This window comes from Jaculus jaculus, chromosome 7, assembly GCF_020740685.1.
Source record: "Jaculus jaculus isolate mJacJac1 chromosome 7, mJacJac1.mat.Y.cur, whole genome shotgun sequence".
NCBI classification, from domain to species: domain Eukaryota; kingdom Metazoa; phylum Chordata; class Mammalia; order Rodentia; family Dipodidae; genus Jaculus; species Jaculus jaculus.
The window spans coordinates 122477185-122504932 of NC_059108.1; the positions used below are offsets into that span (position 1 = coordinate 122477185).

The following is a 27748-nucleotide window of genomic DNA, read 5'->3' on the forward strand; positions in this document are numbered from 1 at the left end:
AAAACATATTTATAAAAAAAGAAAAAGGCAGGGCATGGTGATGCATGCCTTAAAAAAAAAAAAAAAAGAAAGAAAAAAAGCCCAGTCTGTTGGGTTTGCCTCAAAAGAAAGTCTCGTTTAAAGTGAGATAATGGAGCAGGCGCTAGGATTTTTCAAAGTAAATCTAAAAATGCTTGACACGAAGTGGTGCTCCTGTGGAAAATAGGGAGTAACAAAACGAGTGGGCCTAGTCTGCACTTATTTCCTTTTCTTCATTCTAGGAGAGGCTCAATCAGTTCACACACAAGGGATATGTGATGTGACCCTGGAAATGAAGCATGCTTCTCATATAAAATGATAGCATTTACAAGCCCACCGTATCAAGGAAGACAGAGATTGCATCAAGCAATATTTGATTCTCCAAACTTTTTATTTTTTTTTTTACTATCATTTTTATGAGAGAGAAAGAGAGCGAGCATTGGCATGTCAGGGCCATCAGCCACTGTAATTGAACTCCAGACGCATGCATCACCTTGTGCACATGTGAAAACTTGCGTGCTTGCATCACACTGTGTATTTGGCTTACGCTGGACCTACAGAGTTGAATGTGAGTCCTTAGACTTTGCAAGCAAGTGCCTTAACCACTAAGCTAATTCTCTCTAGCCCATTTCTCCAAACTTTAATGTTGTACATGCAGCGTTTGGTCAACTTCTCCCAAGACCAAGATTTTGTCTAAATAAAGAGCTTTATCTCCTGAAGTATACTCCTTGCAGTTTATTTGTTTTTTTGTTTTTCAAGGTAGGGTTTTACTCTAGCCCAGGCTGACCTGGAACTCAAGGAGAAATTAAAGCCAAGAATGTAGCATGCATTTCTTTCTCCACGTAGAGCCACTGTCTAGAATGTTGCCAGTTACCTGAGCGCTTCTCCCTGAGAGGGTACGGGAGGTCCAGGGCTTTCCCTGCGTATCTGGAAAGCAGCGAGTCAACCTCGTCCAGAGTGAGGCCCATCTCCTGGCTGGCCAGTTGCTGGTGCAGAGTCTGAACAGCTACAGTGGCCCAGTCCACTTTCATGTTCATCAGCAGCTGCTCCAACATGAGCAGTGGATTGGAGGACAAGTGGGAATAGCTGGCCCGATGCTGCTCAGGGAGGGTCAGCAGAATCTGTGAGGTAGAGCCACAGAGCAAAGCAAGTAGCATGCAGACATTAGCAGATTCTCAAGGTTCCTAATTGGAAGGGGATGGATTACTGGGACCAAATGTCCCACTGCAGCTGGCCAGGCATCTTTCAGGAACTAAGGTGGTCTCCCAACTAAGTCCTCCAGGTGGCAAAGGACCCTCAGTATCTTTATCTAGGCAAAGGGTTAGTTCTGTAAAAGGACTAGTGAGTAAATATTTTAGGCTTTAGGACCATAAAACTATTTAACTATTTGAGCAACTATAGGCAAATATATAAATATATGAATGACAGGCTGGGGAAATGGCCTAGCAGTTAAGGCGTTGGCCTGCAAAGCTAAAGGACCTAGGTTCAATTCCCCAGGACCCACGTAAGCCAGATGTACAAGGTGGTGCATGCATCTGGAGCTCGTTTGCAGTGGCTGGAGGCTCTGGCACACCCATTCCTCCCCCCCCCCAAATATATATATGAATGCCTACGCCTTATTCTAGTACCTCACTCACAGAAAGTGGACTTCAGGTGGTAATCTCCTGTCCTCTGGCCTAACCTTGCAGGAGTGACTGAGCTCTGTAGAACCCCTAGTGCCGCCATTCTGCCGATGTAAGGGTTAACTCAGAATGGCCAATACAAGGTGATGTCAGCGGGCAGCCCAATCCTCCTGTGTTCTAATCATACATTATGGATCTAGACTCCTTTTAGAGGTCAGGGTTACTAGACTTGAAGTAGGTTTGCAGGTTCTGCTCTGCTTGCTCTTGAACTCAAATGCAGTGAATCAGAAAGATAAGAGAGCTGAGCATTGTGGGACTCACCTAAAATCTCAGCACTGGGAAGGTGGAGGCAGAAGGATCCGTTCAGGATACTCTCAGCTACTTAGTGAGCTGGAAGCCAGCCTGGGCTACTTAAGACCCTGTCTCAGTAAAACCAAGAAGAAAGAAAGAAGGAAAAAATGTATTTCTTCTTAAGGGGAAGTGGCTGTAACTATGGGTTTCCTGGCACTTGTTCTGTTTGTGGGGCAACATATATGATGCCAAATCAGAATTAGGAGAATGTCAGAGAGTTCCAACTCTCCAAATCCTTCTTCACTGGGTTATTTATTCTAGCTTGTAAAATGGCCCTCTTCCATGAGCACAGACTACTTTATCAAGCAGTGGATTGAAATCTTCACATTAAACTACCAAGTCTGATCCCAAGACCACTTATAGCTGGTATGGTATGGAGGTCAACTATTGGTAAATTTTCAATATTTTATTTATTTGAGAGAGAGAGGGAGAAAGAGCAAAAGTAGAGAGACAATGGGTGCACCAGGGCCTTTAGCTACTGCAAACAAACTCCAGACACATGTGCCACCGTGTGCATCTGGTTTACATGGGTACTGGGGAATCATATCAGGGTCCTTAGGCTTTGCAGGCAAGTACCTTAAACATTGAGCCATCACTCCAGCCCCTAACTATTGGTAGTTTTTGTTTTTTTTTTTGAGGTAGGGTCTCACTCTAGCCCAGGCTGACCTGGAATTTACTATGTAGTCTCAGGGTGGTCTTGAACTCAAGGCAATCCTATCTCTGCCTCCCTAGTGTTGAGATTAAAGGCATGTACCACCATGCCTGGCTTATTGGTACTTTTTTTTTTTTTTCAGTTTTTCGAGGTGGAGTCTCACTCAAGCCCAGGCTGAACTGAAATTCACTACATAGTCTCAGGGTAACCTTGAACTCATGGTGATTCTCCTACCTCTGCCTCCCAAGTGTTAGGAGCATGTGCCACCATGGCCGGCCTGGTAATTTAAAAAAATATATATTTGTATTTATTTGAGAGAGAGAGGCAGATAGATAGATAGATAGATAGATAGATAGATAGATAGACAGACAGACAGACAGAGAGAGAGAGAGAGAGAGAGAATGGGCATACCAGTGCCTCCAGTTGTTGCAAACGATCTCCAGATGCATATGCTACCTTGTGCATCTAGTTTATGTCCTGGGGAATTGATCCTAGGTCCTTAGATTTTGCAGGCAAGCACCTTAACTGCTAAGCCATCTTTCCAGCCTCTACTGGTAATTTTTTTTTTAATTTTTATTAACATTTTCCATGATTATAAAATATATCCCATGGTAATTCCCTCCCTCCCCACCCCCACACTTTCCCATTTGAAATTCCATTCTCCATCATATTACCTCCCCATTACAATCATTGTAATTACATATATACAATATCAACCTATTAAGTACCCTCCTCCCTTCCTTTCTCTACCCTTTATGTCTCCTTTTTAACTTACTGGCCTCTGCTACTAAGTATTTCCATTCTCACGCAGAAACCCAGTCATCTGTAGCTAGGATCCACATATGAGAGAGAGCATGTGGCGCTTGGCTTTCTGGGTCTGGGTTCTACTGGTAATTTTTAAAGTCCAGGTGGTTCTAATATATAGCTGGTCTTGAGAAGCACTGATCCAACAGGTGCCACAGAAAGCCCAAGGGCAACCTGAGAGGTTTCAGTAAATTCTCTTTGTAGGCAGGGCAGGAAGAGATTCAATTAGCATTAGGTGGGCTAGGTCAAGATTTAGATGGTCAAGGATAGCAGATCTTGGCAGAAGAGGCTCTGAAAGGGCAGGTTCTGAAATGGAAGTGGGCCAGCAGTCCCCGTCTCAGGCAACGTTCCTTCAAAACTATTTCATACTCACCTTGGATCCCATGTACAGTGCCTGGATTTCACGGTGTCGGGCAGTGGTCAGTTCTCCGTAGAAGTGGGTGGTGAGGTAGTTGGCCAAAAAATGTGAAGTGGCCAAGCTAGGATGCTGGTCAAGGGATTGCTCTGTGACCTCAAGGCACATGGTGGGGTCAGGAACTCTTCTAAGGAGCTGTGGCAGGAGAGGGGAGAGGGGCAAAGTCAGAAGAGTTCTCTGGCCAGCCTTGTTTGTTTTGAGGAAAGAACATTTAGGTGCATTTACTTTAAAGAACATTTAGGTGTATTTACTTTGAGTTAAATCCTTTCTCTATACTTTTTTATGAGAGAGAGAGAGAGAGAGAGAGAGAGAGAGAGAGAGAGAGAGAGAGAAAATTGACCTGCTAGGGCCTCCAGCCACTGCAATTAAACTCCAGACACATGCACCACCTTGTGCATCTGGTTTATGTGTGATCTCAGGAGTCAAACATGGGTTCTTAGGCTTCGCAGGCAGGCACCTTAACCACTGAGCCATCTCTCTAGCCCCTCTAAACATTTTAAATCACTGCTATAGCTTTACTAATGAGCTATGGCTTTGACAGGACCCATCTTGGAGCTCAAGATGACTGCAACTGACTGCAGAAGAACACCAAGGAACGGATATATCTATGAGTGCAAGCAACATTTTTAGCAGTAAAAAAAAAAAAAAAAAAAAAAGCCATCAGGGTCCACTAACTTTCTTGTCTTTCCCCTAGTGGAAAAGGAGAAGAATCAAAGACTTACTTGCAAAGCGCTTTCATGATCTCTTCTTTCTAGCAGGTGGAGAAGATGCTTTTGATGTAAACTGATCAAATCCTCCCTTGGCATGGGGTAGAGGCAGCCCCATTCCTCACACAGCCCATACTCCTGAAAGATATCACATACACACTTAGAATTATTTTACTGCTTTGTCACCAAAGCTCTAGCCCAGGCTGACCTGGAATTCACTACGTAGTCTCAGTGTGGACTCGAACTCACAGTGATCCTCCTACCTCTGCCTCCTGAGTGCTGGGATTAAAGGCGTGCGCCACCATGCTCACCATCCTTAGACGTTTTTGAGTGTGCTAAGCTCTAGGAACATTTGGTCAGTGTTGATTGGATTTCTGCTATGGGATTATGTGAAATCATAAGTGTAAAGACCTAGAGTAGCAAGATAAGGCATGAACAGGGTTGAGGCAGACTGGCTGTTAATATCACTTTCCTTGTGACTTTTCCGTAAAAGAGATAATATGGGTGACTGACGTTGGTGCTATTCCTGGAGGCATCAAAGAGGACGAAACTGACAAGGCTCTGTTCAGCTTTGATTTGCGGCCACTGGAATGTGAAGGCCTAGTGTTGTCAGGCTTCTAGGCAATTAAAATTAGCTCCTTGAGTTAAGGATGTCCACACTGTAATATTTTGGCAATGAAGTCACTATCAATAAATTAAAATTCTGTGGACCAGTATTACATGGGCCAAACAAAACATGCTGTGGGATAGATGTCCTCCTCCCTTTTCCACCCCAAGTTGTGAATTCCTCATGGAAGTTTCAGAAGATGGAATTCACAGGGCACTACCCGAATATTCCAACACACTAGTGTCTGGGATACCTTCCTTACACCTGTGCCCGGGATGCCCTCTTCACACCTGTGCCCGAGGTGCCTTCCTAATGCTTCCTTGTTTCTCAGGCTTTTGATATTTGAGCTTAATTCTGCCACTTGACATCCTACATGGCAACTGCCTTGGGAAGCATCTTACATTGCCCCCACCCTAAAGTAGTCCTTGCTCCAGGGCAAGGACTAAGCTTAATTATCTTCGTCTTACTGCCATCTAGATCAGTGGCCAGCAGTCTTCAGTAAATGCTGCCTCAGTGACGGAGCATTGCAATGAGCATCTGTACGGACTGTGGGGCATCCGCTTCTTAGGATGTAGCTATAGATTCCTAATCGGTGCTCAAATAGACAGTAAACATGGGAAACTCATTCACATTCATTGCTAATCATGGAAATGCAAATTGGAAGGATGAGATACCATCCTAGTGGCAGAAAGTGAAAAGACGGACAATATGAAGAGTTGGCAAGGATATGCAGCCATGGGAACGTAGTGGGATCGTCACTGAGAGCCCATCTGCTGACAGACTTAGAACCATCCTCGTAAAGGAAGGATGCTCATATCTGCTGACATGGCAATTCCAGTCCTAGGAAGATACTCTGTACCTAGAGTGCACAGTACAGAAAACCTCTCGTAGGAATACGGGGTAGTGATAGCATTATCCTTTACACCTGCTTGCATTGGCACGTCTTACAATTTAAAGGAAGTAAAAAGCAGTGATGTGGCTATAAAAAGAACACAGACACTGATACAAGGAAAGAGGCCTACAAAACCAGCCAGGAGTTGCAGCTCTGGAATCGTCCCTGGAAAATGGTACCTGTGCTTCTAGGATCCTGTTCATGACAGTGGATGGGTCATCAACACAGGAGTTCCTCAGGGTCTGCCAGTCACACCACACTGGGGGATCCTGCAAACCTAGAATCTAAGGAAAGACATGCAAATCCATCAGACAGCTCTGCAACCTCTACCTCCATGAACATCGTTGATGTGTCTGGGAAAAGGCCTCCCTAGATTTCTGCTCCAAAGTCACACTGTCAGAACTTGCCAGGCAAGAAGAAAGCAAATGGGGCATAAACTGTCTAAAGAGAATGAATTTCTCCAGGAAGTAAAACCAGGGGAAAGGGCTGAACCTGAGACCAGGATGGGGATGTTTACTGGCAAGGACCACGCCAAGAGGCTCAAAGCTTGTCTGGTGGCCTTCTGAGTTCATTTGTCTCAAGTTACTCCATTTCAAAACTCCACCCAAGAAATTCTTCCAGCTTGAACCCTCTGTGGGATCCCCTTTCCTATAGGGTTTTGTTTTGTGTGAAAATTGCTAAAGAGGCATGAAAAGACTCCTTGCCATTTTCTCCTTCCCTGGGAGCCTCTGTTTTGTTCTAAGGATACAGGAGAAGGTTAGCATTACTATTCACATCACAGACATGCACCTCCTGAGTCTGTCCCCTAAGCCTCTTTTTTAATATATATATATATATATATTATTTTTTTTTTTTTAACTTTTAAATTTATTTGAGACAGAGACAGAAAGAGAAAGAAGCAGACAGAATAAATGAGCCAGGGCCTTCAGCCACTGCAAACAAACTCCAGACATATGTTCCATCTTGTGCATCTGACCTGAGCCTCTTTTATTTTTTTAAATTATTTTATTTGTTTGCAAACAGAAAGAGAGAGAGAGAATGGGCACACCAGGGTTTCATGGCACTGCAAATGAATTCCAGATGCATGTGGCACTTTACATCTGGCTTTACATGTGCACTGGGGAATTGAACCTGGGTTGTTAGGCTTTTCAGGCAAGTGCCTGAACTGCTGAGCCATCTCTTCAGCCCTCCCCTACTCTCCACCCTGAGCCTTTTTAGCTTGGATATAACATGCCCCTCAAGAATCTTTCACTTTAAAGACATCCTCAAAATGGCAATGGAAATTTGGTTGAAATGTATTTATTTTTAAAATTAATGTGTGTTGGGCTGGAGAGATGGCTTAGCGGTTAAGCGCTTGCCTGTGAAGCCTAAGGACCCCGGTTTGAGGCTCGGTTTCCCAGGTCCCACGTTAGCCAGCTGCACAAGGGGGCGCACGCGTCTGGAGTTTGTTTGCAGAGGCTGGAAGCCCTGGCGTACCCATTCTCTCTCTCTCCCTCTATCTGTCTTTCTCTCTGTGTCTGTCGCTCTCAAATAAATTAAAAAAAATTAAAAATAAAAAATAAATTAAAAAAATTAATGTGTGTGTGTGGGGGGGGATGAACCAGCCCCCCCGCCCCCGTATATTTTTGAGGTAGGGTCTTATTCTAGCTCAAGATGACTTGGAACTCAGTCTATACTCCAATGCTGGCCTTGAACTCATAGGGATCTTCTTAGCTCTGCCTCCTGAGTTTTGGGATTAAAGGTGTGTACTACCATGCCAGTATGAGCCAGAATCTCTTACTGCTACTGGTATAATTGAATGCCAGACATATGTGTCCCGCCTAACCCCCCACCCCTTTTTTTTGCGTCTGGCTTTACATGGGTGCTGAATCCAGACCAGCAGGTTTTGCAAGCAAGCACCTTTAACAACCACTGAGTCACCTCCTCAGCTCAGCTGAAATTTAGAACACTCTTTAAGAAAAGATATAATTTAAATAGTATATGCACAAAGCTCAAATAAATGTGAAAAAAACCTGTGGCTGTGAAGCACCATTCCAACACTAATTTATTATTATTCTTGTTTGATGCAGATGTATTAAAATAATAACAGTAAATAGCATAAGAACCATATAAAAAGTCTCTTTTCTGTTCACCTAAGAACAGGTACCAGATTTAGAGCAAAAGCCAGGCACCTACTGTCTCACATATCATACCTTATGGTATGAGAGCTGGCTGAGCACGGACAATGGGTGTGAAGCCTGCTTGCTACTCTCTCTCTTTTTTAAAAAAATATTTTATTTTTATTTATTTGACAGAGAAAAGGGGGGGGGGAGAGAATGGGCACGCTAGGGTCTCCAGCCACTGCAGATGAACTCCAGATGCATGTGCCCCCTTGTGAATCTGGGTAACGTGGGTCCTGGGGAATCAAACCTGGGTCCTTTGACTTTGCAGGCAAATGCCTTCACCACTAAGCCATCCCTCCAGCCTATCACTTGCTACTCTTGATGCTCCAGCCCGTACCTTCTGATAGACCTGCAGCTCTGCCAGCTTCCTCTGCAGTTCAGATTTTAGTTCTTTCTGGACAGCTGCATCTGAAATGCAGTAGGCCAGGATCTCCAGGCAAGACTCCAGAGGCCACCTGTCCATAAACCGTAGGGCCAGTTGACTTCTCAGGGATGCATCATTCACAGGAAACAGGTATTGCCAACCTTCTTTGTCTGTAAGACAAAACAATATCCAGAGGCAGCAAGTCTGCCCTGAAAGAGCTGAAAGGCCCACGTTAGTTTGTGCGTGTGCGCCATGGCACAAAGGTGGTGAGAGGCCGACTGTGGGTGTTGCTCTTGCTTTCCACCTTGTTTTGAGGCAGGGTCTCTCTTGATGTTCTGACCTGTGTACCAGGCCAGCTGGCCCGTATGCTTCTGGGTTCTCCTGCCTCCCCCTGCTTTCTGGAATGACAGATGCTAGTGCTCTGCATCTGTCTTTAAGTGGGTTCTGGAGATCTGGACTCAGGTCGTCAAGCTTGCAGAGCAAGAACTTTACCTATTGAGCCCTCCCTCCTTCCTTGGCTAGGTCACTTCTTAAAAGAGAGCTTTACTCCATCTTATAAAACAGGAGCTTGGAGGATCCTTAAGATCCATGTGACTTTACTAGTTCTTGTGCTGTGCTGGGAACCACTGTATGACAAGGAGCAATCCTACACCCCTATGTGCAAATCTGATTGCAGTCATGATATTTTCAGAAGGGAGAGATGGAAGGAAAGATGAAGGAGAGGAGAGAAAAGGAAGGATGAAAGAGTGAAGAGAAGCTGTTGTCATGCTGCAAGTGTGGCACTCTTGCAGACTCCTCTTGTCGGCTGACTTGTTTCCCCTGCAATTTCCACTGTGCATTATACACATAACCACTTGGAAGTTATTGCACATAAACAAGTTTCATTCGCCGGATTGTCTCTAATTGGTAGATCTAATACCTATAGATTGGACCTTGGAGATACAAAATAAAACAAAACACAAGACAAACCAACCCACAAACCCCAAGCTATTGAGATGTCACAGCCTTTCAGGGATTTTCTCCTTTCAAAGGACAGTCAAGCCTTTACCGCACACCCCACTTTTGCTCTTCCTAGTGGAGTACTGCAGCTGATTGGGTTTTTTATTTTTGTTACATGAAAATCTCTTGGGGTGCTCTTAAAGTAGAGCTGTCAAGAATATCTACAGTTTTGTACTTGAGCATTTTAGAGACAGTTTTGCTATGCAGCCCAGGCTGGCCTAGAACTCACGATCTTCCTGCCTCAGCATCTTTAATGCTGGAATAACAGGGATGTGCCAATAGACTCGCCTATAGTTTTATAAGCAGTTTTATTAGGGTACAGCCACTCATTCCTTTATGTACTGACTATGGCTGCTTTCATGCTACAGTGGCAGATCTGAGTATCTGGTAAGCTGAGACCATATGGCCTGTAATGTACTGCACAGAAAAAACATGGCAATAATCATCTCCTTGAACTCCATCCTCCACTTCTGAGGGTGTGGCCAAGCTTACTTGTCATTTACAGACTTTCACAATGATGCTATTATACAGGATTGATAATACTGGATATTGACTGGAGTATCTGCAGTGATGTGATTCAGGTGTGCCCCACAAACTTATGTGTTCTGAATGCTAGGTCCCCAGCTGGTGGCATGTTGGAAATTGAATCCTCCTGGAGGTGATGTAACGGAGGCAGGCTCATGGGTATTATAGCCAGCTTCTTTTCGCCAGTGTTTGGCACATTCTCCTGTTGCTATTGTCCACCTGATGTTGGCCAGGAGGTGATGTCCACCTGCTGCTCATGCCATCATTTTCCCCTGCCATCATGAAGCTTCTCCTAGAGTCTACAAGCCAAAATAAACTCTTTCCTCCCACAAGCTGCTCCTGGGTGTTTTCTGACAATAACGAGAAGCTAACTGTAACAGTACTCATCCTAAAGTCAGATAAATTTGGGTTCCCAGGCTGGAGAGATGGCTTAGCGGTGAAGCGCTTGCCTGTGAAGCCTAAGGACCCTGGTTTGATTCTCCAGGACCCATGTTAGCCAGGTGCACAAGGGGGTGCATGCATCTGGAGTTTGTTTGCAGTAGCTAGAGGCCCTGGTGTGCCCATTCTCTTCCTCTTTCTCTCTCTCTCTCTTGCTCTCAAATAAATATTTTTTAAAAATTTGGGTTCCCAGCTCTAGTCCACTTACCATTCTGGCAAATTTTTGAACGTCTCTGAGCCTTAGTTCAATCCTAGTAAAATGACATTATGGTCACACTTCTCCCTAGTGTTATTACTGTGAGGGTTAAATGTGATTGTTTACTCAGCAAATGCTGAATATTATCTGGCTAGTGAAAGCAGGAGGCGGTTTTCTGCTTACCACAGGCCACAGCACAGCTCAGGACCGCATCTTTCACGTTGTACAGCTCGTCCGCCTCTTGCCCATATGTTTCAATAAGATGAAGGGCTCGTGGCCAATCTGCAGCCACCAGGGCTTCCTCGAAGGCCTCAGTCAGTACATCAAGGGCAGCAGGAGAATGCAGGCCCAGAAGCACAGTAGAGAGACTTGCCTGGCCACAGAGACTGGCTGCCAGACTCTTTTCTTGCTCAGGGGACCCTTGGAGAGGCTTCCAGGCAGCCAAGAGGAAGGCCTCAAACATAGGAAACCGTTCCAAGAGGTGCTCACACTCCCGGGCTACCTGTTCTGCGGTCAGAGGAGCCTCCCTGCGGCCTCGCAGCTCCTTCCACAAGCTGGGCTTGGTGACCTTTGTCCCCGGAGAAGCCCCCAGGCAGGCCACTGTGGACAGCAGCTTTGAGCAAGACTTAAGGAAGGCCAGCGTGGAGGAGGTGAAGGCTGGGGGTGGTAAGTCTTTGGGGCAGGAGCGGGGCTTTCTCTCGGTCATGGGGCTCTTGCCTGTTCTAGGGGAGCTTGGTGTAGAGTGGTTTTCCAGGCAGCGGGAGGCATGCTGCTGAGCCAGGAGGTGCAGGTGGGTTAGAAGGGATGAGGCCTGCTGGCTTTGCCTAGAAGGGCAAAGAGTAAGGGGTTCACAGCAGCAGCTGATGATGATCTGTGGCACACTTAGTCTGAGACCCGCTCGAGCCAGAAGGGCTGCCAACCTGGAGAGACAGAGCATAGGGCATGTGAGGCCTAAACACACAGGCACCAGCCTTCCAATTTCTCATTTTAAAATTTAATTAATTTACATGTGTATGTGTATACACGTGCATGCGTGCGGGGTTCTTTTATCATTTTATTTATTTGTTTATTTATTAGACACAGAAGGAAAGAGAGAATGGGGGGTACACCAGGGCCTCTAGCCATTGCCAATGAACTCCAGATGCATACACCATGATGGGCATCTGGCTAATGTGGGACTTGGAGAATCGAACCTGGGTCCTTAGGCTTTGCATGCATGCACCTTAACTGCTAAGCCATCTCCCCAGCCCACATGCAGGGCTCTTTTGCTACCAGTCTGGCTTTACGTGGGGGACTAGCGATTGAACTTGGACAGGCAAGCTTTATAAACAAGCAAGCACCTTTAACCACTGAGCAATCTTCCCAGCCCCACATGTCTTTTTTTTATGTACCACCATTTTTATTTAATTAATTAATTAATTTTATTTTTAATTGGAGAGAGAAAAAGATCACGCAAGAGCAAGAGTATTGCCGTGCCAGGGCCTCTAGCCACTACAGTTGATTTCCTGATGTATATGCCACATTGTGCACATGCATGACCTTGTGTGAATGTGTCACCTTGTGCAGCTGGCTTACCTGGGTTCTGGAAGTTGAACCTGGGTCCTTGGGCTTCACAGACAAGTGCCTTAACTGCTAAACCATCCTGCCAGTCCTATTTATTTACTTTTGAGGCAAGGTATTGCTGTGTATTACAGGCTACTAGCCTTGGATATTGATCTTCCTGGCATTTATTTATTTATTTATTTAGAGAAGGGGTGTGCTAGGTCCTCTAGCCGTTGCAAATGAACTCCAGATGCATACATCACCATGTGCATCTGGTTCTACCACATGTCTTTTTATTCATTCATTCATTTAGGGTTTTGAGGCAGGGTCTGGCGGTGTAGCCCTAGCTGTCCTGGAACTTGCTTTGTAGACCTGGCTGACTCTATACCTCCCAGGAGATGGGATTACAGATGGGTTCCATCTCACATGGCTCCCGTCTTAACATTTTTTTAAATGTTTGCACAGCAAATGTAAATGAAAGCTTTTAATCATTCTCCTCTTTCCCTCCCTTTAATTTTTTTTTTTTTTCAGGTAGGGTCTTGCTGTAGACCAGGCTGATTTAGAATTCACTATGTCGTCTCAGGTGTCCTTGAACTCATAGGGATCCTCCTCTTCTGCCTTCTGAGAGCTGGAATTAAAGGGGTGTGCCACCACACCCAGCTTCAGCATGATTTTTTATAGCTACAAAGTATCCATTTTAAGAATGAACTAACCGAAGTGGGGTGTCATGCACACCTTTAATCCCAGCACTAGGGCGGCAAAGGTAGGAGGATCACCATGACTTTGAGGACACCCTGAGATGACATAGTGAATTCCAGTTCAGCCTGGGCTAGAGTGAGACCCTACCTCGGAAAAAAAAAATAAATAAAACTATAATTTGACTAGTGTTAGTGGACCATGGAACATTCTAATGTGTGCATATATCACTTTTTTTTTGTTTGTTTCATTTTGTTTTTTTGAGGCAGGGTCTCACTATAGCCCAGGCTGACCTGGAATTTAGTGTCAGGTTGGCCTCAAACTCACAGTGATCCTCCTACCTCTGCCTCCCGAATGCTGGGATTAAAGGCTTATATCACTTTTCTCATGTAATAAAACTGCTAGATCAAAGGGCCTATCAACTTATTTATTTATTTAACATATAAAGTAATAGGTCCAATTTTGGTATTTTAATATGTAATGTGACACACACACACACACACACACACACACATATATATATTTTTTTTGAGGTAGGGTCTTGCTCTAGCCCAGGCTCACCTGGAATTCACTGTGTCTCAGGCTGGCCTCAAACTCACAGCAATCCTTCTACCTCAGCATCCTGAGTGCTGAGATTGAGTGCTGGTGTGCACCAACATGGCCCGCTGATAATTTGCCTGTGTTAATCATTCTCCCTTCCTCTTCTCCTCTATCCCTTACTCCTTCCATCACCAGGAATCCCCTTTCTGCTTTCATATCATGTGTTCTATTAAATAAACCCTTTTTTCCTATTGTGGTCTCTTCCCAATTTCATGAATTATACCCATACCCACATTATTAAAAGCAAGGATGTAAGCTGGGCATGGTGGCACACACCTTTAATCCCAGTACTTGGGAAGCACAGGTAAGAAGGTCGTCTTGAATTCAAGACCACCCTGAGACTACATAGTGAATTATAAATCCAGGTCAGCCTGGGTTAGAGCAAAACCATACTCTGAAAAACAAAAAGCTAGGATGGAGAGAGAATGTTTGGTATTTGTCTTTTTGAGCTTATTAATAATTCTTGACAGACTGCTTTCCTATAGGGGCTATGACAATTTATACCCTACTGGTAATGTCTGAGAATGTTTATTTTCCTATAGCCTATATAACCATCATTACCAAATTGACTTTTTTGCCTACCTATAAATGAAGGGTCATCCATTAGTCTCTACTTGCAGTGCAAGAAAGGAAAAGAAACAAGGTTCACTATTTTAATATGCTATACAAGAGTAAGTGAATGTCAAGGCGAAAGTTGGGAAGCAATCTACCCTCTGTGAAGTCGGGCACGACTCCAGTGAACCCTTGGCACCTATGATCAAGCAGTAAGCAGGCCCTCGGCCAAGCCCCATGGAAGTGGCTCCTACCTGTCTGGAGGAACTTGTCTCTCAAGCAGGAGGTCTGACACCAGTTGGGAAGAGCTCTGTTGCAGGAGAACAAAGGGATTTCCAACCTTGACCTCCACATTATCTGTAAAGGAAAAGAAGTGACCCTTTCTTGCACTGAGCCCTGTTTCCCAGACTAGTTAATTACACTGTAAATCATCAAGTCACAATGAAGACAACATTGAGAGCCCTTTGATTTATGTTAGATAAAGAGCATTCTCAATAGATACTGACCACAAATACATCTACACCTTCCAGTGGTAAGAACTTCCCATCCAGATAAACTTGAGCAGTCTACTCACAGGCAGCTCACTCCTGCTCACATCAACCTAAATGAACCGCAGGCAGGACAGGCTGAGTCTCCCATGTCCAACACGCTGTAGCTAGAAGTATTTTGGATTTTGGAATATTTGCATGTACATAATGAGATATCCTGGGAACAGTACCCAAGTCTGAGTTTATTTAGGTTTCATTTACAACTCATACACAGAGCCTGAAGGTCAGTGTGTGTGTGTGTGTGTGTGTGTGTGTGTATGTGTGTATGTGTGTGTGTTTATAATTTATTTATTTATATACATACACATTCATATTTAGTGCACCTGTGTTTTGACTATGACCTGTGATATAAGTATTTTGGATTTTGGAATATTTGCATGTACATAATGAGATATCCTGGGAATAGTACCCAAGTCTGAGTTTATTTAGGTTTCATTTACAACTCATACACAGAGCCTGAAGGTCAGTGTGTGTGTGTGTGTATGTGTGTATGTGTGTGTGTTTATAATTTATTTATTTATATACATACACATACATATTTAGTGCACCTGTGTTTTGACTATGACCTGTGATATAGATCTCCCATTCATCATATAAAATTGTTGTTCAAAAGTTTTGGATTTTGGAACATTTAAGATTTCAGGTTTTAAACTGGGCGTGGTGGTGCACGCCTTTTATCCCAGCACTTGGAAGAGGTAGGAGGATTGCTGTGAGTTCAAGGCCACCCTGAGACTACATAGTGAATTCCAGGTCAACCTGGACTAGAGTGAGACCCTACCTCAAAAAAACAAAACAAAACAAAAAAACAAAAAAAAGATTTTGGGTTTTCAGGTTAGGGATGTTCACATACACTTGCTTTGTGAACTTAAGGATATACTCCTTGTATAAAAAGCTCAAGTTTTCTACTGGATCCTCAAATCTACAATGGACCCAGGGTGTAAGAGTTTATTTATTATTTTGTTTTTTTTTCAAGATAGGGTCTCATTCTAGCCCAGGCTGACCAGGAACTCACTCTGTAGTCCGAGGCTGGCTTCAAACTCATGGGGATCCTCCTACCTCTGCCTCCTCAGTGCTGGGATCTCTTGCCATGTGCCACCACACCCGGCAAGAGTTATTTTTTGAGTCACTCTTGTGCGCTGTATACATGTACTTAGTACAAGGACACAGAGAACGGACACGATTAAGAGGAGAATTTTACAAATCTGGTGTTCTTGGCTTAGCCTTCCTAGTCAAGCACCTTGCTTCCTCCTGGTCTGTTACTTACCAGGCTCTGAGCTCAAACTTTGAAGGAGGACTGCAGCCAAGGTACTGCAGTAGCTAAAGAAAGCATCCACATAATCGGTCTGTCTGTTGCCTGCTGGGGTCTGTCTGGCCAGGTTCTTCTGGAGGAGCTGAGCTTGGATGTGCACGGGGTGGCCCTCTGCCTCTGAAGCTTTCTGGGCAGCCTGCTCAGCCAGAGAAGCGAGAGGAGTACTCTTGGGATCTGAGAAGAATTAGGGTGGGGGAAGGGACAGTAAATTTCTGGCCCAAGATATAGACTGAGCTTCCTATACAGTGCAAGGGTATCCCACAGCTTGGGTGCTATACTTGAAGGGTAGACATAAATGCCTAATTCAGTCCCTGCACAAGTGATTCTCAGCTAGGAAGAGCTTCGAGTTTGTTTGTTTGTTTGTTTTGTTTTGGTTTGGTTTTTTCGAGGTAGGGTCTCACTCTGGTCCAGGCTGGCCTAGAATTAACTCTGTAGTCTCAGGGTGGCCTTGAACTCACGGCAATCCTCCTACCTCTGCCTCCCGAGTGCTGGGATTAAAGGCATGAACCACCACGCCCGGCGGAAGAGCTTCGAGTTTGGAGACATCAGAGTATTCTGTTCTGTTTCACCCTGTTGTCTCTCAGGGTGAAATAGCTTGATGAAGAACAAAGCAACCTTTTGGGGAAAAGGTTGACCAATGCTGCCTTAGTACTGGCTGGGCACATTCTTCATTAGCAGTAAGGAAAATGTATTCACTAACAGAGAATTAACCATCCTTTCAATAGAGATGGGGAAATGGGAAGCTCAGTTCTGAGATGTGCCTTGGTTAGCTGAAAAGGGCTGGCTGAGCCCAGGTCTAGAGTCCAGAGCATCAGCTCCAAAGGGGCCATTTATTCTTGATTGCTTCCTCTCTCTAGTCCAGTCCTCATGTGTTGACCCATTCCTACACTGATAATCCTGTACCTGGCAGTGCCAGGGCCTCTCTCAGTGACTGAAGAGCCTGGTCCAGCTGCTGGCAGAGGCTGGTGTGGCTGGCAACACAGTCCTCCGTCAGGCTGGGCCAGCATGTCTGAAGCAGCTCAGTGACGCTGCACCGAAGAGGGCCTCCTCCCTTTTCTTCTGGATTCTCTGTGGAGAGGGAGCAAGAAAGGGGCCGGGTGGATATGAAATGAAGGCTGCTATCGATGCATCCAAGTCCAGGAGAAAAAAAAAAAGGAACTCACCTGACTTAGCTTGTCCAGCTAATGTAACTTGATAATTGAGAATCTTACTTATTTGTTGAAGGACAACTGGAAAACCTCGAATGCCATCAGAATTGGGGGGTACTTGGTCTAGCTGCCGACCTGGAAATACACGCAGAAGGAGGGAATGCAGGAGAAACAAGGGACTTTCAACTCCACCAGTAGCAACTCTCCTGCAGAAGTTCTCAGTTCTCTGGAGCGCACCTCCAAAGCTGAGAATGACCAGAGGAGGCAGAGAGCATCCACTCAGCCCGACACACAGTGACAGGAAGAAGAGAACAGCACCCACTCACCCTGACCCTCAGTGACAGGGTTAGGAGGACAGCACCCACTCACCCCGGCTCTCCAGGCTGCTGTTCAGACGCCGCTCAGCTGTTTCCAGGAGCTGTTTGCAGGTTTTCCAGAGCTGGCACTGAGAACAAGCTAGGTCAAATGCAGCCATGGCAGGGGGACTGAGGTCTTCCAGGACCTCTCTCAGAGGTGTGGTAGGATCTGTCAGCAGAGTACGTATCCAAAAGTCCTCCTGGAGAATGGGTATGGGGTCTTTGGGGGTGCTGAGCAGCTTGTCAGTTACATCAGAGATAGAGTAAAACACCATTCCTGGATACAGAGCAGTATAGAAAAAAAAAACAAAAAACCTAAGGGTTAGGGAGGTTTCAACTACTACTTTTTTTTTTTTAAATTTATTTATTTGAGAGCAACAGACACAGAGAGAAAGACAGATAGAGGGAGAGAGAGAGAATGGGCGCGCCAGGGCTTCCAGCCTCTGCAAACGAACTCCAGACGCGTGCGCCCCCTTGTGCATCTGGCTAACGTGGGACCTGGGGAACCGAGCCTCGAACCGGGGTCCTTAGGCTTCACAGGCAAGCACTTAACCGCTAAGCCATCTCTCCAGCCCTCCAACTACTACTTTAAAAAAAATATTTTATTTTTCTTTCTTTCTTTATTTCACAGAGAAATAGGGAGAGAGAGAGAGAGAGAGAGAGAGAGAGAGAGAGAGAGAGAGAGAGAGGGAGGGAGAGAATGGGCACGCCAGGGCCTCCAGCCACTGCAAGCGAACTCCAGATGCATGTATCCCTGTGTGCATCTGGCTAACGTGGGCCCTGGAGAATTGAATTTGGGTCCTTTGGCTTTGCAGGCAAATGCCTTAACCGCTAAGCCATCCCTCCAGACCCTTAACTACTACTTTTATTAGAAAAGAAGTTATTGGGCTAGGGAAATGGCTTAGTGGTTAAGGCATTTGCCTGCAAAGCCTAAGGACCCCAGTTTGATTCCCCAGGACCCACGTAGGCCAGAAGCACAGGGGAGCACATGCGTCTGGAGTTCGTTTGCAGTGGCTGGAGGCCCTTGCACACCCAGACTCTTCCCCTCTCTCTCAAATAAATAAAATATGTTTTTAAAAAATGAAAAAGCAGTTACTTAAAGATTGGCTCTTCTTGGGCTGGAGAGATGGCTTAGTGGTTAAGTGCTTGCCTGTGAAGCCTAAGGACCCCAGTTCAAGGCTCGATTCCCCAGGACCCACGTTAGCCAGATGCCCAAGGGGGCGCATGCGTCTGGAGTTTGTTTGCAGTGCCTAGAGGCCCTGGCACACTCATTCTCTCTCTCTCTCTATCTGCCTCTTTCTCTCTGTGTCTGTTGCTCTCAAATAAATAAATAAATAAATAAATAAATAAATAAATAAATAAACAAACAACAAAAAAGATTGGCTTTTCTGCACACTACCAATGCATATATTATATCATTACAGCCTTCTCGTAGAGGATCAAAACAAAAGCCTGATCCAGGCATGGCAGCTCATACCTTTAATTCCAGAAGGCTGAGGTAGGAGGATCACTGGGAATTTGAGCCCATCCTGAACTACAGACTGCAGTATAGGTTCCAGGTCAGCCTGGGCTGAAGTCAAACCCTACCTCAAAAAAAAAAAAAAAAAAAAAAAAAGGCATGAAAAAAGAAGACATAGATAACTCAAAATGGTGGAGATAAGAGAAACATTCCTCCCAGTAAGAACTTAAAAGCGCCACCATGCCTTTAAAATTGGGAGGCTAAGGGAGGAGGATCTCTATGAGTTTGAGGTCAGCCTGAGATTGCATAGAGAATTCCAGCTCTGCCTGGGCTAGAGCAAGACCCTACCTTGAAAAACAAAAACAAAAACAAACAAAAAAAGATGTTAAAAGCAGGCATAGGAAAAAAGATCCGCATGTGCCAGGTGTGGTGGCGCACGCCTTTAATCCCAGCATTGGGAGGCAGAGGTAGGAGGACTGCCAAGGGTTCAAGGCCACCCTGAGACTGCCTAATGAATTCAACATCAGCCTGGGATAGAGTGAGACCCTTTCTTGAAAAAACTAAAGAGATCAGCATGCGCTAATTGGAAAATGACTCTAAGATGTATTGCCAAGCAAACAAACCAACAAAAAAGTATGTGTTATAAAAGCCCATTATATCACAAACATAAAACAAATGTGCCTTTTATTTAAATGGGCATAGAAAAACTTCTGGGAGTACAGGTAAGTATAGATAAGAAGCAACAGATGATGTCCTATGACCCATGGGTCACATGGATCCCAGGATAGGTACAAATGCAGCCCAACATGTTTCTAGATGACAATGTCATGTCTCAGAATCAAAAGGTTGGACAAGCCTACAGAGCCAAGGCGATATGAAAATATGGGACAAGATTCCACTTTGAGAAATAAGAACAGCTGAACTTCTAAATTACACAGCCACAGCTAGGGACGGAGCCATGTGGACCCCAGGCTATCAATGTTAATATACAACTTCTCCCCCTTACGAACAGTTAAGTAATATGCTTCATCGCTGAATAAATTATAAAGGTCTGAAATAAATACCAGTGTCCTGACCTAAGGGACATCATTTAGGCTCTTTGGCTTACATCATGAAGAACAAGCTGGCATGGCACAAATGGCAGCTTTGTGAGGGAGGTTGGATCAGCTACTCTGATGGGCGAGGAAGGCTGGGTTCTACAAGCGTCGTCCTGCTTTGGGTTTCTGTCCATTTCCCAAAGAGCCTCTCTTTTGTGGTTTCGTCCCTCGTGCCGCCTTCCTCAGCTCCCTTCCCACCCATGATGATGGCGAGGAAGACCCACCTGCTGCTACAGCGCTGCCTATGGCCTGGAGCGTTGAGCGGCCGCTGCCAGTCCTCCGAATGGTGCTGCTGGCCCCATCGGAGTTCTGGTTTTCAATCTTGTGCTCTACTTGGGCCAGCTCCTGGATCACTTCTTGGTAGCGCTCTACAAACATCAGCTCCCCTGCGCCGGGAGAGGCCTCCAGGTTGAACATGACTACCACCTGCCACGGGAGAACAAGGAGTGTCCACAGCCAGGAGGGCTTGTCAATCATGAGACTACATAAGGTTGAAGAATGGTAAGAGCAGATCAAGCCGGCTGTGGTGGCGCATGCCATTAATCCCAGCACTCAGGAGGCTGAGGCAACAGGACTGCTGTGAGTTTGAGGCCAGCCTGAGACTACATTGCGAATTCCGGGTCAGCCTGGGCAGGAGCAAGACCCTACCTCGTAAAACCAAAGAGTAGATCAAATACAAAAATTGCTCGTAAAAGTCAATAATAAAACCACCATAGGCCAGTAGAAAATGAGCAAGAGATGTTGATAATTTCAGAGGGAATATTTATGACAAGTACAGAAATGAGAAAACTTTTTTCCTTACCAGCAGCCTAGGAATTTAACAACTATTTCGCATGGAACACACTAGCAAAGAGAAGGCATCTCTCCTTAGGTGGCAGTGTACCATCTGAACTGTTTTGAAAAATAGTTTGACAAACTGCCAAACTTTTTTTTTTTTTTCCTGAGATATGGTTTTGCTGTAGCCCATACTGACCTGGAACTCACGATGTAGTTTCAGGGTGGCCTTGAACTTATAGCAATCCTCCTACCTCTGTGTCCCAAGTGCTGGGACCAAAGGGGTGGGCCACCATATCTGGCTAAAACTTTTAACATATCTTTGATCCAGTAATTAAAAAACAATATTTATAGCCGGGCATGGAGGTATACCCCTTTAATCCTAGCACTCGGGAGGCAGAGGATCGCCATAAGTTTGAGGCCACCCTGAGACTACATCGTGAGTTCCAGGTCAGCCTGAGTTAGAGTGAAACCCTACCTCTAAAATCAAAACAAAACTAAACAACAAAAAAAAAAATTATTTATGACAAAGAGAGGAGAAAAATGGATGTACACCAAAGCCTCTAGCTACTGCAAATGAACTCCAGATGCATGCGCCATTTTGTGCATCTGGTTTTATGTGGGTACTGAGGAAATCAAACCTGGGTCCTTAGACTTTGCAGGCAAGTGCCTTAACCACTAAGCCATCTCTCCTGCCTATGACCCAGTAATTTTAGTGAGACTATTTCATTCTTTTCTTTTTCCTTGCAAGAGAGCTTTCACTCTACAGACCTGGCCAACCTTGAACTCACTGCAATTCTGTTGCCTCAGCCACTTGAGAGCTGGGGTCACTGGCATGAGCCCCCAGGACCAGCTGTAAGAATCTTTCTGTTACATTTAACTACAATTTTCCTATGAAGATAGTGAAGCTCAGGCTCTTTTTTTCTCCAGTATTGTTTTCCTTACATACCATGGGCATTCTAGTTTGCTACGTCCTCTGTTGTCATCATCATCATCATCATTATTATTATTATTGGTTTTTTTGAGGTGGGGTCTCTCTCTTGGGCCCAGGCTGACCTGGAATTCACTATGTACTCTCAGGGTGACCTCGAACTCATGGCGATCCTCCTACCTTTGCCTCCTGAGTGCTGGGATTAAAGGCGTGTGCCACCATGCCCAGCCTTTTTTTATTATTATTATTATTATTATTATTATTATTATTATTGTTTGTTTTTGGTTTTTTCGAGGTAGGGTCTCACTCTAGCCCAGGCTGACCTGGAATTCACTACTGAGTCTCAGGGTGGCCTCGAACTCTTGGCGATCCTCCTACCTCTGCCTCCCGAGTGCTGGGATTAAAGGCGTGTGCCACCACGCCCGGCTCTTTATTATTTTTTTATAAATTAAAAAAATATATTTATTTTATTTGAAGGGTGGAGGAGAGGGAGAGAGAGAGAGAAAGAGAGAGAATGGGTGTACCAGGGCCTCCAGCTGCTACAAACAAACTCCAGGTACATGCACCACCTTGGGCATCTGGCTTATGTGGGTCCTTGGGACTCGAACCTGGGTTCTTTGGCTTTGTGCAAGCAAGTGCATCAACTGCTAAGCCATATCTCTAGGCCCTCTTTTTAAATATATTTTTTGAAAAATTATTTTATATTATTGGAGAGAGAGAGGTAGATAGAGAGAATGCCCTGTCATTCTTGAACATTGAACTGTCTTTTTTTTTTACTGAAAATGGTCTACGTTATGATGTTTAACTAGATGAAACCATGAATGTGCTCATAGATGGAGTATGAAGAAAGAAACAAAAATCTTTCACTGTTCTGAAGTGGTAGGATTGAGGCTAGATATTTTCTTATATCTTGCTAAAATACTGTTTACACTGAGAACGTGAGCAAAGTTAAAGGTGTTTGCAAAACCTGCAGACCCAGGTCCAGTTCCCCAGAGCCCACGTCAAGCCAGATACAATCCTACACTTGCAACTGTGGCAACAAGAGACCCTGTCTCTGAAGGGAGCACAGACAACCTGAGGCTGTCCTCTGAGCTCCGCATGCTCACCATGGCATGGGTGTGCCCATGGGCATACACACGTACATACAAAACAAATACTAGTAAAGATCGGGACATGAACAATTCATGTTTCTAACTGCAGTGTTGAGGACTGGGCCTGGACATTTGGGACTTCCCTTCTGTTTCTTCTGCTCAATGTGGCCTCCTACAAGCACTCGGGCTCTGCTGTCACGCGCACTTGGCTTTCCTGGAGGCTCAGTGTGACGGACACAGCTAGCTAAGAGCTCATTTAGCCATGCTTTACTATGACAAGGTGTGGCTAAGGCTCCCCTCACCTGATGGGCTTCTGCAAAGTTTCCTCGGAGAATACAGGATGCCAGCAGTGACTCAGGAGGGGAGAACATCATGGGGATGAGAGAGCTCTGAGGTTGGGGCTGCAACCGGCCATCCAGCTTGCTCTGCCCAGACACAGCACTCAGACTCCCTTCTGTTGGGATATAAGAACATGGGAGGCCAGAGACACTGATGGACTATCATACTGCTGCTGCTTCCCTCCACACTCATGTCTTCAAACATGTGCTGCCATCTTGCTTGGTTATGTGCCATTTTCTCTCTGCTGCTGGGCACCTCAACTGAGAGCAAAGGCTTTTTCCTTTATGCTAGCGGACATCTGTGCAGCTGTTTAGTTACCTGAAGAACAAATTGTCTTCCTTCCTTCTCCTACCTCTGCCTCCCAAATGTTGGGATTGAAGGTGTGTCACCATGCCTGGCTCCACCTTAATTTTTGAGATGCCTACCTCTCAATGAAACTAGAACTCACTGATTTAACCAGGCTAGCAAGCTAGTAAGCCCTAGGGCTTTTCCTTCTTAGCACTGGGAGTAAGTGCACCACATGTCATTTTACCTGGGTGCTGGGGACCGGAATTTACTTTACCCACTGAGCCATCTCCCTAGTCCCAGAACAAACCTTCCTGAACATGTGTATTAAGACAAGCACAGTGCTGGCTTTTCTACAGTGGCGTATGGTAAATATGTATCAGGACAAAGCTGTCTCAGGTTAGCAACCTGTTGGCCCCCACATACCTGAAGTACTTGTGCTCAGCTCACTACTTGAGCCTCTGTCCCGGCCATCTGGAGTTATCACAAAAAAAGAGAAAAATCAATCATTAATTCCTTACAGTGTGAAAGGTCCAAAGTGAGATCGCAGGCCAAGATATGGGAAAAGGGGGGGTGGGTGGGAGGGAAAGATAAAGTGTGCCTAAACCTGCATCTGCTTCTTTCTCTCTCTCTGTCAAAATAAATTAATAAAAATTAAAACAAATAATTTTAAATAAATAAACAATGCTACAGTCAGGAATGATGGCACATACTTGTAATTCTAGCACTTAGGAGGCTAACGCAGGAAGATCTCAAATGGGAGACTAGCCTAGGTATATAGTGAAATTCTGCCTCAAACAAAACAAAATAGGGCCCCCCCAAAATAAACAGTGTTGTTATGTCCTATATTTCTTCCATTTTTTCTTTTTAACAAATTTTTTTAATTGGAAACTTCTACATTACAGACGATAAACCATATTTCCCTCCCCTTCCCCACTTTCCCCTTCACAACTCCACTCTCCAACATCTCCCCTCCCTCTCTCTGTTAGTCTCTCTTTTATTTTTATGTCTTTTGGACATCTGGGTTTCTGTGGGTACTGGGGAATCGAACCTGGGTCCGTTAGCTTTGCTGGCAGGTGCCTTAACTGCAAAGCCATCTTTCCAGACCTAACATTATTTTATTTTAATTAATTTATTTAGTGTGTATGTGTGTGTGTGTGTGTGTGTGTGTGTGTGTGTGTGCGTGCGCAAGTAAGCACCAGGATCTCTAGACACTTGCACCACTTTTTGCATCCAGCTTTATGTGGGTGGCTGGGAACTGGAACAAAGGCAGGCAGGCTTTGCAAGTAAGAGCCTTTAACTGCTGAGCCATCGCCTTAGCCTCTGTAGAATGTTTTGTTTGTTTTTCAAGGTAGGGTCTCACTCTAGCCCAGGCTGACTTGGAATTCACTATGTAGTCTCAGGGTGGCCTTGAGCTCACAGCGATCCTCTTACCTCTGTCTCCCAAGTGCTGGGATTAAAGGTGTGCACCACCACGCCCGGCCTAGTGCTTTTTATTTTTAATGAGAGAGAGAGAAAGAGAAAGAAAGAGAGAATTGGTGCGCCAGGGCCTCTAGCCACTGCAATTGATCTCCAAACGCGTGCGCCATCTTGTGTTTATGTACGACCTTGCACGCTGGCATCACCTTTGTGTGTCTGGCTTACATGGGATCTGGAGAGTGGACATGGGTCCTTAGGCTTTGCAGGCAAGTGCCTTAACTGCTAAACCATCTCCCTGGCCTCTAGCACTTTTTTCTTGCTCCTGCTTCTCCCCCCCCTTTTTTTTTGAGGTAGGGTCTTACTCTGGCTCAGGCTGACCTGGAATTTACTATGTAATTCTCAGGGTGGCCTTGAACTCACAGAGATCCTCCTACCTCTGCCTCCCCAGTGCTGGGATTAAAGGTGTGCGTCACCATGCCCGGCTCCTAGCACAGCTTTTAATAATAGAAAACTTAACACAACTTAAATGTCCTCTAAGAGTATGTATAACAATGGAATGCTAAGTAACTTTTAAAAGAATAAAAAAATTCTCAATATATAGAATGAGGACTTTATATATAAAAAAGGATATTAATAAAAAAGCACATTGTAGCTGGGCATGGTGGCACATGTCTTTAGTCCTAGCACTTGGGAGACAGACATAGGAGGAACACTGAGTTCTAGGCCAACCTGGGCCTACAGAGTGAGTTCCAGGTCAGCTTGGCTACAGCAAGACCCTACCTCCAAAGAAAAAAAAGCATGCTGCAATTCTTAGTGTGCACATATATATTATTTTATTATTATGTGTCTGGATATATGAAAGGATACATATTTGTATTGGGTGGAAATTTTCTGGATGGATATGTAACGAACTGTTAAGCATTAAATCAGGGAGCTGGAGAAATGGCTCAGCAGTTAAAGACGCTTGCTTACAAAGTCTGATGATCCTGGTTCAAATCCGCAGTGCTTATGTAAAGCTACATGCACAAAGCAGTACATGTGTCTGGAGCTGGTTTGCAGTGGCAGGAGGCCCTGGTGTGCCCATCCTCCACCTCCTCCCCCACCCCAGCTTGCATATAAGTTTTAAAAAAATTTTTTTATTTAAAGTGAACTTAGGGAAGAGTAGGACTGGCATAATCTGTCAATACTGTTTTTTTTTTTTTTAATTGACTATATGCTCTATTTCAAAGATCATGAGACAGGCGGCAGTATGCCAAGGAGAAAGATCTTCAGATTACCTGCCCGGCTCCTTCTAGTCCGACGACTTCTGCAGAGACTAGAGCGCCTTGCGGGAGCGGGCCTGAGTCTTCGGGAAGGTTGTGCCTCTGAAACAGCAAACACGGGCAGTGGTCAGCTTTCATTTAACCCCCTGGGTGAACAGGCAGGGATGACTGGCGCTAAGCTCTGAGACTACCTCTCTCGGCTCTGGCTTGTGATGACAGGTCCTGAGTTAGGAATGACTACCATGTACCCGATCTTCTGCCTGTTGCTGGGAGGTTTCCCTTTTTTAACATTCTAAAAATATATTTTTTAAAAGATTTTTTTGTTTATTGGAGAGACAGAGGGTGGGGGACAGATAGAGAGAGAATGGGCATGACAGGCCCTCTAGCCACCGCAAAGAACTCCAGATGCATGTGCCACTTTGTGCATCTGCTTTTACACGGCTACTGGGGAATCAAACCAGGGTCCTTAGGCTTCCCATACAAGGGCCTAAACCACTAAGTAATCTCTGCAGTCCTCCCTTTCGACTGCCTAGACCTTCCGTTTCTGCTCCCTCCCCTCACCTGAGGCCTGGTTGCTTGTCACCACTTTGTATCTCCACTGGGCCTCAGAGAGCACCTTGGCAAAGCGCAGCAAGCGGCTCTGCAGCCCATCTCTACTCCCCAAGCAGCTTGGGCCTTCTAGCACCTTTGCCTCCTCCAGCGTGCTGTGACTGCTGATCTCATTCAGCTGCTCCTGAAGAAGCCAGAGGAACTTTCCCATTGCAAATTCATCAGCCAGGAATCCACTGATACCACTAGTAAAGTGCTTTAGATCCAAAAAGTTGTGCCCATGGGGGCCTAGAATGCTGGCTTTTGGTTCTGCCTTTGGACCTCTTTGCATCCTATGGGCAAGGCTCCTGGGTGCTGGGGAACCTTGCTCTGGCTTCCTCTCAGGTGGCATGATGTGCTGAGGGCTCTCCGATGGGGACCTCAAGCGTAGGGAGCCTTTCCCCTCGACGTCATCATCCTCGGCATAGTCCTCAGGCAGGTGAGGCTCAGGGTGGAGATCCGCAGAGGTGACGAGCAGCAGGGAGAAGATGTTCTCGAGAAGTTCCAGGCACAGGGAGTCGGGGACGCTGCGCAGATACTGTTGGCACCTGGCCAGGTATGTGGAGAAGACTTGGGAGGCACCTAAAGCAGGCGGGAGGGAGAGGCCAGGGGAGGAGCAGAGGCTGAAAACACTGACAAGCACGGCTTACTGAGCGCTCCGTTGCTTCCGCTCTTTCAAATACGAATCATTCCTCGGCTCTAACAAACACTCTGTATTTTAGTTCCAGGACTTAAGGTAGTGTGGACTCCTCCTTCACTTCAATATGAACCCAGTGATCCATCAAAGATGATAACAGCTGCCTAGATCTCTCTCTCTCTCTTTTCTTTTTTTTGGTTTTTCTGAGGTAGGGTCCCGCTCTAGCCCAGGCTGACCTGGAATGCTCACTCTGTCGTTCCAGGCTGGCCTCAAACTCACAGCGATCCTCCTACCTCTGCATACCAAGTGCTGGGATTAAAGGCGTGCACTACCATGCCCAGCCTAGTCAGTAAACTGGGTGTG

The 27748-nt window shown here is 45.4% G+C and overlaps 1 protein-coding gene across 1 annotated transcript in view; it reads right to left on the reverse strand.

Moving 5' to 3' along the window:
- The window catches only part of Zfyve26 (zinc finger FYVE-type containing 26), an 82352-nt gene that overhangs the window by 32869 nt on the left and 21735 nt on the right, over nt 1–27748 (reverse strand). Inside the window, exons 11-26 of the mRNA XM_045153927.1 lie at nt 26722–27330; nt 26176–26262; nt 23906–23953; nt 23158–23309; nt 20284–20485; nt 17517–17780; nt 17163–17282; nt 16903–17067; nt 15955–16173; nt 14397–14499; nt 10936–11672; nt 8568–8764; nt 6248–6352; nt 4585–4707; nt 3821–3997; nt 893–1139 (exon numbers count right to left, since the gene is read on the reverse strand). Of these exons, the coding sequence (XP_045009862.1) occupies nt 893–1139; nt 3821–3997; nt 4585–4707; nt 6248–6352; nt 8568–8764; nt 10936–11672; nt 14397–14499; nt 15955–16173; nt 16903–17067; nt 17163–17282; nt 17517–17780; nt 20284–20485; nt 23158–23309; nt 23906–23953; nt 26176–26262; nt 26722–27330 (3555 nt within the window). The remainder of the gene's footprint in view (nt 1–892; nt 1140–3820; nt 3998–4584; nt 4708–6247; nt 6353–8567; nt 8765–10935; nt 11673–14396; nt 14500–15954; nt 16174–16902; nt 17068–17162; nt 17283–17516; nt 17781–20283; nt 20486–23157; nt 23310–23905; nt 23954–26175; nt 26263–26721; nt 27331–27748) is intronic.